At 34.2% G+C, this 11214-nt stretch overlaps 1 protein-coding gene across 4 annotated transcripts; it reads right to left on the reverse strand.

Annotated features, from left to right (window-relative positions):
- Positions 1 to 2601: 2601 nt before the first annotated feature.
- On the reverse strand, positions 2602 to 11131 carry LOC111517323 (protein lifeguard 1). 4 transcript variants are annotated; one of them, XM_023173427.2, is made up of 4 exons: positions 10973 to 11127; positions 8117 to 8164; positions 6189 to 6353; positions 2602 to 3472 (listed from the first exon to the last, which is right to left on the reverse strand). In XM_023173427.2, exons 2-4 carry the CDS (start codon positions 8148 to 8150, stop codon positions 2769 to 2771), a joined length of 903 nt encoding a protein of 300 aa, XP_023029195.1. In that variant the 5' UTR covers positions 8151 to 8164; positions 10973 to 11127; the 3' UTR covers positions 2602 to 2768. The 4 variants fall into 4 exon arrangements, with proteins under 4 accessions (XP_023029195.1, XP_023029194.1, XP_023029196.1 ...); XM_023173426.2 differs by lacking the exon at positions 10973 to 11127 and adding an exon at positions 9815 to 9926; XM_023173428.2 differs by lacking the exon at positions 8117 to 8164 and having other exon boundaries at positions 10973 to 11131.
- Between the last annotated feature and the right edge of the window lie 83 nt (positions 11132 to 11214).

Raw genomic sequence — 11214 nt, forward strand, 5'->3', positions numbered from 1 at the left:
TTCCTGCTTTCTATATTTGGAGTGTAATCAGTAGTTTATTCTCCGAAAAGAAAATAAAGTTTACCGAGTCAAAAATCATATATTTTTGTGTACATTTGAGGTTATTTTGCAGTACTTCAGGTTTACTGGGTTGTTAGCAGTGTTTCAGAACCTTTGACATACAATAAACACTTTCCTCAAACATCAGAACCGCAATGCTATTTTCGACATGCATTTCATCAACCAAACTGGCGTCTTGAGGAGATAAAGAAAACCGAAGACGCCAACTTTGTTAGTGAAACGCGCGTCGAGAATAGTATGATAGTTCTGGTGGTTGGGAAAAGTGCTGTTGAATCACAAAATTGTAACACAGTGAATGTCAAATAATAAGTCCACACTGAGGGGAATCATAAAATTTCATTGCTATACATATAATGGTATACGAGGGCTGTCAAATATTGTAAATTCCATCGAAGATTTGATTATTCTCATTTTTAAAAATCCATAATGTATCATATTTGGAGTATTATTCTCTAGAATATATTCCACTAATCCTCTTCTAGCCAGATTACCAGATCTTACTACCCCTTTATTTTTTTATTATGATGATACCTTCGGAAAAAATTGTGTCATCAACTGTTAAAAATGTTGATCAACATGGATTCAGAAAGAGTAAATCAATTGAAACTGCAACATATCACTTACTGAATTATATCTACAAAGAAGTGGATTCGAATAATTTTGTAATATCTTTATTTTTTGATCTAACAAAAGCGTTTGACACAGTGTGTCTTGAATTTCTAGTTGCAAAACTGACCCAACTTAGGTTCCCGAATAACTTGTTACAATGAATTGAATCTTACCTCAAAGGGCGTACCATGACTGTAAAATGTGAAAATGTTAGATCAAGGTGCAACGACGTTAAGCTTGGAGTGCCACAGGGGTCACTGCTTGGACCATTGCTTTTTTTGTTGTATGCAAATGATCTGTCAGAATATCTGAAAGATTGCCACATTACCATGTTTGTGGATGATACCACTATCACAGTTACAGGGGGAAATATTGATGTACTGCTTAGTAAGGTAAAATGCATAATCGATAGTTTTAGCTCCTGGTGTCAGCGAAACAGATTAATATCAAACTTCACAAAAACTGTAATAGTAAATTTCTATAATAGGAAAAATGTTCCAGATGACCTACAAACTATTGACGAAATAAAGATTAGTAGCGAAATAAAATTTTTAGGAACTTACTTGGATGAAAGCTTATCATGGGATCTGCAAATAAAAGATGTCTGCAACATATTAAACAAGACATTCTTTGCTTTAAGGCAAATGAAATCATGCATGGACACAGCAGGTCTACTAGAAATCTATTTTGCTATGGCATATTCACATATATCCCTCAATATCATAGCATGGGGTTGCAGTAATGAATTCATCAGAGTATTCGTAGCACAAAAGCGCATTGTTAGACTAATTTTCAGCATTGAACACCGAGACAGCTGTAAACCAGTATTCGTTAGGGAAAAATTATTACCGGCTCCCTCCATATACATTCTTAAATGTATAGGATTTGCTAGATCTAACATCCATGAACTAGAAACAAACGCAATGGTGCACAGTTACAACACACGTCATGGTGATGTTTTGCGTATTCCAAGTCATAAGTCAACGAAATATAAAAAGTCCCCTTTGTATGCCATAAATCTGTATAATAAATTACCAGAGCAGATCAAACAAATTACCTCTGATAAAGTGTTTCATGGTAGAGTAAAGCAATTGCTGCTGCAAAAATGTTACTATAGTTGTGATGAATTCCTGGAAGATGATTTCCGTTGAGCAATGATTTTACTTATTTTTTTTCCTCTTACTATTATTTAGTGTTATCTTCGACGCCTGTTCCATATTTTTACTAAGGAATTTATATACGTGTCTTGTCTATATATGTGTATGTGTGTATATATGCATATATGTATATACACATATATGATAAATGAAATACCTACCTATTTTATTCGTATCACACTGTTATTATGTTCTAAATTTCCAAATTTATGTTATAAATTTGGAAATGTATTAAAATCAAAGGTTTCAGGTCATCAAACTACTATTTGCATTTTTTTTCACATAACTTTCAAATGTAAGTATTAATTAAAAATTTATGTTGTATTTAATGTCTACCAAGAAAGTCAACAATTATTTATTGATTTCTATGTAAATTTTCACGGCCGGAGATAACCGTGTCAAAGCTATTTTCCTGTTTTTTGGCCTTGGTACAGGTTTTTTTGTCTGACGTTTCGTCTACTAGTGCAGTAAATATTATCAAAGGCGATGAGTTAATAGTCGGAGTGCTCCAGTCCTCAACGCGTTAGTAAACGAAATACTAGGAATATTTCCTTCAAGACCAATATAAATATTCTAGGTAAACAATCTCAGTTGAAGCTAAATGCTGAATCCTACCTTCAAATGTGCAATTTTCAGCTTAAATCAGACTATTCACAGGTACATCGATCGTCTCAGAATTGAAGTCAAACCATTTTTCACAATAGTGATGTTTTCATGAGTAGGACTCACCAACGCTACCGTTTGACTAAATAGAGAGACGTAGCAAAATAAAAAATGAAACAAAAAATTGGTACTTTATTCAATATTAGGTATAAAGTTCATCTATTCAGGAAAAGTCCAATATATATGTCATTCATGCTCAGAATTACTGTTTTTACACTTGGGTAAAACTTTAATTTTTTACCAGATTGAAGAACTCGTACTGGTGAAGAATTAACAGTCTTATCTGAAATGTCTCAGTATGATCAATATGCGCAGGAACAGGTTAATAATGTCTACATAAAGGTTAATGGCGGCAAATATATATTCTTCTGGAGAAATTGCATATTTATGACTGCCTCCCAACATCAGTTGAGTGTCATATACTAAATAAGCAGAAAACAACAGCGCCCCCAAAAATGAATATACCAAATTGAGTATGTTGGTGTTAATGACTGCAAATGCAATTCCCATGACGATGAGTAACAAAAGAAAGATAAAGAGCATGCCTCCCATGAAAGTGAAATCAAATTTAGTTTGGAAGGCAAACAAAGTGAGCCCAAAGCAAACAATCGCAGTCATACCAACTGCCAGTGCCACTATATCTACGTCACACATTGAAGTTATGGTCCCTAGCAATACAGACTCTGCCAGAGTGAAGGTAAACAGAATAATATAGTTCATGGGAGCTCTTCTGCGTAGGTCTCCACAACAAGCTAAGAAAATTAACGATACAAATACCACGCCAATTGAGATAAATAATAATATGGGATTGTTTTGCACGAACTCTTTGGTGTTGCAGTCGAAGAGAAACCAGCAAATAAATGATAAGGTGATTGCTAGTTGAACAGACAGTATGGCGTACACTTTCCTTATGAATCCTCTTCTGATGCTCGGGTTATCGAAGGAGAATCCTTTGACCAAGGGATCTTCAAGGGCACCGACATCTTCACAGTGATATGAAAAAAAAATTAAAATTATAGTACTTGACTCTACCAATTAGACAGAAAAAAATTTGCTCGTGCTTTCAGCTATGGTGAAAACATATCGAAAAGGGAATGTCAAAAACCAGAACCTATTTATGACTATCTGTTATAATTATTCCAAAAACCTATTCAACAAGGTGTGATTTTATGATGCACTATTTGGAACCTTTGGTGTAGTAATGAAGGTAAAGTAGTAAAGAGGCAGATGAATCTTCATCTTGAAGATGATCACTTGGTGATCGAAACACGTGTCGAGGTGTTAAAATAACGGTTTAGTGTTGGGAAAAACTCCAGTAATATTAAAGGTGTGTTTTATTGAAATTGAAATATTTTTAGGAGGGACTAGTTTTTAAGAAATCTTTTTGGTTTTCCACTTCTTCATAATTATATGTGTAGATCTTCCAAAGAAGTTTCAAATCAAAATATAACTTATTGTGAGAGAAAATAATTCATCAACACAGTCCTTTGCTTTGAATCATTGAGATGACGCTCTTGACTTGGAGGTAGAAGGGAATATTTATTATGGGGTTCTTAATGAAAAAATATAGGTTAGGTTTTCTTTTCTCGATCATTACTAGTGATGGGCTAATTCGAATTAAAAATAATCGATAATTCGATTATCATAATAATTCGAGATATCGAATCGATTATCACGATAATTCGAATTAATTTTTATATTATTCACAATCACAGATCACACGTTTGATTTTATCGGCGGCTGACGTAAAAATGACAGTAATTTTTAAAGCGGTTATGTTTGCAAGTACGAATTGTAAATGGTATTAGAACTGCAACTAGTTTGGTTATTTGTCATATATATAAGTCAACCACTGATAGTTCCAGAGCCAATCGAGGATGGATAGAGAAATATATGAATAATAATTCAGGAAGGATGAACAGGGTCGGCATTAAGATATTTTCAATAATATTGAAATTAAACTTTGATAAAAAGTTCAAACATAAAACAGAATGAAAAGAATCAACAATAAATTAAGAAATAAAACTTATCAAATTGAATAAATTCTCAATATAAAAATAAAATAAAACAGTCTAAGGCAATTTAAATGCGTAAATTAACAATGTCTATTGAGTGATTCTCCTGCGCATTGCGAGTGATTTATAATTCGAATGATAATTCGATTATTCATACAATTCGATTACCAAAATATTTCGATTATGCCCATCACTAATCATTACGTTTACCCGAGTCAGCGATTCTCAAATCTATTGATCAGTCTTGAATTGACGACTACAGAAAGCCCTCCAGAACAATCAGACAAGGGACCTGCCAAGAAAACCTTTTTTGTTCAAAAATTAATTACAACAATATGTCGATAAGATAATATTTTCTGAGAAAGATTACTGAGAAGTTTTGAAATCGTCACTTACGCGGAAAATGATAGATGAAATAATACTACAAAAACACTTCAGAAAAATTACATTCCCATTGTGTGATGATTACTTCATCGATGTTTCGTAGAGATTTATAAATACTTGCAAATCTCATTTCAATTGTCACTAATATAGATTACCGTTAAAAGGACCCCTTTTACTTTTTATTCGTAGAAATCTCAAAGTAACAAAAGACAATACATCCATCCTTGCATTGGAGGTAGCATAACTTTGTTTATTTACGGAAAGTAAGTTGGACCATAAAACAGTGGTGGTTGGTTTAGTTGATAATCGGAGGGATAGTATATTATATATTTATAAAATAAATCATTTCAAGTGAAAATGTATTATGTTTAAATAGTTCCTACACGAAATCTGATTTATTATTGATGATTATGGAAATGAGGCCAGTTTTTCTACCACCTACTAGATTTTTATTTATGTATGGCTTTATTATTATAAAAAATAAAACAGAAACTGACGTAACGTCAAGTTTCGTTTCAAAATCAACCTCACGCTAGTTTTGAACCATCATGAATACGTTTCAAATCACCGTTGATGTGACGTCATCGTTTCACCAGAATTAATGTATTTAATCACAGACGAATACGTTTTGAATACATGAGCGCCAGAAAACGCCTTTTTGTTTATCGCGTGTTAGTCGATGTTATGATTGAAATGAAGCAACCCAATTAAACGGCAGTTTATTGAATTGTTACCAAGATAATACTTGTTCGTAACCAAATGGCATTTTTGACTTTCCTGCAAACTTATATCAGTGTGAAATCTGGCCACAGTACATGATATAGTACCGCGAACTATATAAGCGGCAAATAAAACAGACCTTGATTTCTTTACTTCTGCTTCAGCAACAGCTTGATTCGTTGCGGAATATGTAGTTTTTGCGAACGTCTTTCTGATATAACATTTAATCTAGCGACATATTTTCATACATGTATTTGAATATTGTTTGCATTTTTACAATTTGACTAGTTTTATATTTTTTTATTCTATCTGTACTTTTGTATTGGGTATTGTAGCTATTTTCAATTTTTCAATTGTATCGAGGGAAAAGGGTCTTGGACCCATAAATAAATAAATCAAGATCTTCAGATGATGTGGTGCTGCAGGTTTTTCCGGGTTTTCCTGCAGCTGAAAAAGCAAATGTGCCACTGGAATCATTGAAGTCGCCCCGGAGCGCCAATTAATTTTTATTGTTGTTTTTATTTTATTTTTATCGTTGTTTTAATAAAATATAAATAAATTATTATGAAATAGGTTTTACCGTATTGTTGATGAATGCCTGATTCGGCCGAACCGCTGACGACTTGAGGTACATAAATTCCATCTGACACGTAGACAATTTGTGGAGGAGGTTCAATGCTTGGAGGTATGACTGCTTCTTTTTTCGAGTTTTCAGGAAGACATACAGGAGAGGGTGGCATCGGATCTGTTGAAAAATATGTTATTAATCTTTAAGAATAATCAGATAAAAAATTTTCTAAATGTCTTCTCTAGAAAACTATCTCTCCTAAAAAATATTCCCTTTTTAAAAAAAATGTTTTGAATTCACTTCGGAACAAGTTACAGGATCAGATAGGTTTTGAATGGAATAATTTGTGAAACTAAAATTGGGGCATACATTCAGGAAACTTACAATACACATACCTCAAGAGATGATAATGAAATTTGAGAAGGTGTTTTAGACAATTTGAAATAAAAAACATACTGTATCAATCAATGTTATTCGTATCCAATAACAATATTATTAGGAAGTACTCAGTTTTTCTTTTATTTATTATTCTTCATTGCTTTATTTTCAGCCCAGATATTGATACTTTTCAATTTAAGGTTAGTAGCTAAAATATTTTCATTCTTGTATTTTACAATTTTTAATATTTCTTTCAAAGTTATTTTATTTATTTTTAAAATATCATGTAATTTTATTTCTTCTTTTTGTCATAGATTTCAATAGAATTGTTCTGAATTCGTATAAATTTCTTGAGGTTCATTGGCGGTAGATTCGGATACATTTCATTGAACTTTCTACATGTTCTGCTAATAATTTTGTCACACTGTCCAAAAATAATAAACAAATTCATAAGAACTTCGTTTGAATAGTTTTGTTCCATCGTTTTGAAGGTATTTGCAACTTCTGAAGTGACGAAAATGTCGATATTATTAGGAGAATGTCACAACGCTACTGTCAAATAGTAATCATGGCCTTCTTACCAAATACCGAATGGAAATACCATTCTGAAGGGACATTTTCACAAATAAATGTTCATAAGTCCGAAACTTGACTAGTTAGGTATAGGTATGATATACATAGAAAGAAAGCAAATTTCAGCAGCTTTCCGAATTTTCAATAATATACAGGGTGTTCCATTTAAAATAATCAAATTTCAGCAACTTTTTCAAGCAAACGAAAAAACTGTATTTTTTTACCACCCTGTATTGAAGTAACGGAGATTAGGCTGACGTGCGGGAAGTGTCCAAGTATCACCTAACTCCAAACCAAATTTCGATATCACAGTACTCCTTAACTGAAAGATATCGGCATTTTTAGAAGTCATGATTTTCGAAGAAAAAAATTGAAATTAATTTTTATTTCGAAAACGGTAGCAGATAGGTATAGGGAAATATCAAGAAAAGTTGTCGGGCAATTTTTGGAGATTCCAAAAATAATATTATATACAGAGTGTTCCATTTGAAAAATCAAAGTTGCTACTGCTTTCTAATAGAAGCGGCAACACCGCATTGTCGAAAATATTTTAGTTGGCTAGAGATTGTCCGAATATGCCCTCCATTAAATTTTCAAAGTGATCCGTTGTCTGGTTCACCAGAAACGTCTAATGTGCCATCCACCGTGAATCAGCCTGTATAGTAGATAATAGGGAAGTTACAAACTACAGACTGATGTTTCATTCTTTCCTTATACATTGTAAATTTATATTCTTAAAAAGTCACTACACATGGTATAAATATTTATTAATAAATTAATGGATGTAGCCGTTACTACGTGGTAGTAGATCATAATGAAAAGAGAAATGAAAATTTCTGTTTTTTACCACTTTTAATTGTAACTATCGTTACTGCAGTTTCGTCCTATATGGACATTCTCAAACGAATACAATAAACTAACAATAATTATTATAACAATGATATATTGGTAAATGTAATGAATATTACTTGAACAAAATCCAGACTTACCAGCCGTATTAAAAGTTCCTTTCGAATTTGACATGGCTGCTGCTTAACCTGGCATGTAAATCAGAAAAATGTTTATAAGGAGCAAGACAATCTTTAGGCATGTTAATATTGCCAACTGAAAGTTGAGTAAAAAAATGCGAGCACCTTTTGATTTCAGAATGCATATATGGAACAGACTGTAATGCCAAATACTTTCATAACCTAACTTTGAAAAACTAACATTTTGAGAATCCTCATATATTAAAAATATATATTTTATTAGTATTTCGAAAGAACATTTTCAATTCTAATAGGCAAACTGCAAATCAGTTTTTTCTACCAAACTTTTGATACAATAATTTCTTCAGTTTTCATCGGGGCAGTACGCAAGATAGGGGCAGAGGCAGATTAAACGTAAAGAGCGCCTAGGCAAGCATTTCGTAAGTGCCCCTTTAGCACACAAATTTCACTAACTTCGAACTATGGCATATGGCATGTTCCCTTTCGTGGCCTCGCGCCCCTAGGCACGTTCCTAATTTGCCTTGCGAATAATACGCCTCTACGTGGTGAAAAAAGGGGGGAAGCGTATGCCCCTCCCTAGGCAATATATAAAACCAGAGCATGTATATATGATCTTTCACCTCATTTGAGGATTAATTGCCGATGACACGGCTCTACTCTCGTCTTCCATGGGGCGGGAGCTCGGCGTCGTCTATATGCAGCGTGCATTGGACGACCTCGAGCGCTGGTACCTCGATTGGAAGATCCGAGTAAACCCGGAAAAGACTCAGGCGATAACCATGGGAAGATTACTATCTTCTCCGACCAGAAAAGTGAGAATCTCTGGAAGGGAGATTGACTGGCAGGCGCGAGTTAAGTACCTCGGTCTTTTAATAGACCGTAGGCTCACTTGGAACCCGCACATTATGTACGTTAAATCCAAGATCGAGGGTCGGATAGCTAGACTGTACCCTCTGATCATTAGGAAATCTAAAATGAGTTTAAAAAACAAGATCACGATCTACAACACGATGTTCAAGTCTGTCATCATGTACGCTTCAGGCGTCTGGGGACAAGCGGCTCCGTCCAACATTTCCATTTTGGAAAGGTTACAAAATAAGTTAATTAGGATGATTGTGAATGCTCCTTGGTTCGTGCGGAATGAAGCCATCCGCAGAGATTTGCAGCTGCCTTCCATTCGGCAGTCCATTCAGTCGAGGAATGTGAGAGTTTTCGAAAAAACGGAAACTCACGAAAACCCGTTAGTTAGGGAAGCCACAGATTATGCTGTAGACGACCCCTCCCGATATAGAAGGCCCCGACACTCTGTCGAATGAGGCCCTCATGTCCCCCGTTAAAGGATGAATAACTTTTTCATCCATCCCACCCCAGCCAGGTAGGGGTATCCCGTGAAGGGCGGCACTGATGTCTAAGGACTTCATGCCGTCATCCATCAGTCATGTACCCATTGGTCCCTCTCAAGGCCAATGATCAGCCAAAAGGGTAGGGGAGCTGGTCTCCAAACCTGAACGAAATGAAGATGGATTTCGTCTTTGAGGATTAATTGATTTACATATTTCACATTATGTATTTTCTTGTGAAGTCATTCCAGATTGGCAATCAGCTTATAGAAAGCAGCATAGTAGTGCAGATCACACTGTTACTGTTACTCATTCACAACATAACGAAAAACTTTTAAAAAATGGATTTTGACAATACCTGAGATCAATAGAAAACTTTCTCTCACTATCAAACATGAAATCACACTGCAAATTCAAGTGGTTTATTCGTACTTATGAGTTCTGATAAAATGAAATGTTGACACTGATAGGAAAATATGGATTTCCGATAAGAAGAAAACCAGGATGTACAGTATTGATATGTTGTTTATTTATAATACAGGATAATTTTTGCTATTTCGGAAAAGGTAGGGCCGTACGAGGTTGGTGAAGGGAATATTTTTTTTTAAGATGCAACAGGCTAATATTCTTAGATAGAAAAAAAACATCAGCCATTTTGGTGGTCCGTTATAAAAATACGAAGTTTCATGAGTTTTGAGTTGTGCTATAACAACAGACAAAATGTAAATTTTATTGAAAAGGTTTTCTCTGGAGAATATTATGAAATCTTCTGATTTATCCGAATTCGAAAAATTGTATTTTTGAATCGAATATACCAATTCTCTCAGTTCACATTTTTCTTTTGATCCAAATGGGTAGTATTTTCATCCAATTATGACCAATGGATATTTTGATCACAATAAATTTAAGAATGAAAATAATTTTTCAGATTCCGTACATTCAATATATCATAAAATTCAGGTAAATATGTGATTCTAGTATGAAATGGGGAAAAAATAATTGAATAACAGTAATAATGTGGCAGTTGGAAAGCTATTTGAACGGATACGATAATAATCACCGAATTAAATAGCATTTCATGCACATTAGATATAATTGCACTTTACACCATACAATTCAAAGTCATTCTACCTTCACAAACCGATACGGTACGCGTGATGAAGAAAGTTTGCAATTGGATTGATCGCATTTATGTTTTGTGTTGAATTTTTGTTGAGTATTGTATTTCTTCAAAAAGAAACGACATTCAAAGCGTCTTGTGTTCATACTTTCAACAGAGCGTCAAACTTATCGATCTTTCACTTCTAGTTCATTGCACTTCTCTGATCAAGTACAGTAAACAATATTACTCTGTACCACCTAACGTCATTTCCATTCTGATCGGCATATTCATCCTCACCTAAAGGTAAATATTTAACGTAAAGGCCATATGCTTTCTGCGGAAAATACTAATTTTAGAAGACTCGTGAGCTTATTCATCCGCATTCTTGTAAGCACATAGATTATTCGGTCTTACCTTGTTACAGATCACTATTCCAATTCAACTTCCACTTCTTGAAGATCTGATCGAACTGGTTTGTGTATTTGAAGCCTGTCTGCGTTTGCATAATGTGGGATTTACGTTCTGCATCATAACCTTAACCTTAACACTCGCAGATGTATCTCTGTCTACCAGTGTTGCCGTACTGGAAAGATTTTCAGTAACACCATCGTATAGAAGGTGTTTGCTTTTATACGACGGTAACACAAATTAGGATG

The sequence above is a fragment of the Leptinotarsa decemlineata genome, unplaced genomic scaffold, assembly GCF_025532065.1.
Source record: "Leptinotarsa decemlineata unplaced genomic scaffold, Ldec_3_MD MMD2_tig00001719_RagTag_RagTag, whole genome shotgun sequence".
In the NCBI taxonomy this organism is placed as follows: Eukaryota; Metazoa; Arthropoda; class Insecta; order Coleoptera; family Chrysomelidae; genus Leptinotarsa; species Leptinotarsa decemlineata.

Coding starts and splice junctions, on each gene's coding strand:
- LOC111517323 (XM_023173427.2), bottom strand. CDS start 8,150: ATGTCAAATTCGAAAGGAACTTTTAATACGGCTG. Junction 6,354..8,116: donor AGGAACTTTTAATACGGCTG/GTAAGTCTGGAT, acceptor ATTTTTCAACAG/ATCCGATGCCACCCTCTCCT. Junction 3,473..6,188: donor AGGCATTCATCAACAATACG/GTAAAACCTATT, acceptor ATCACTGTGAAG/ATGTCGGTGCCCTTGAAGAT.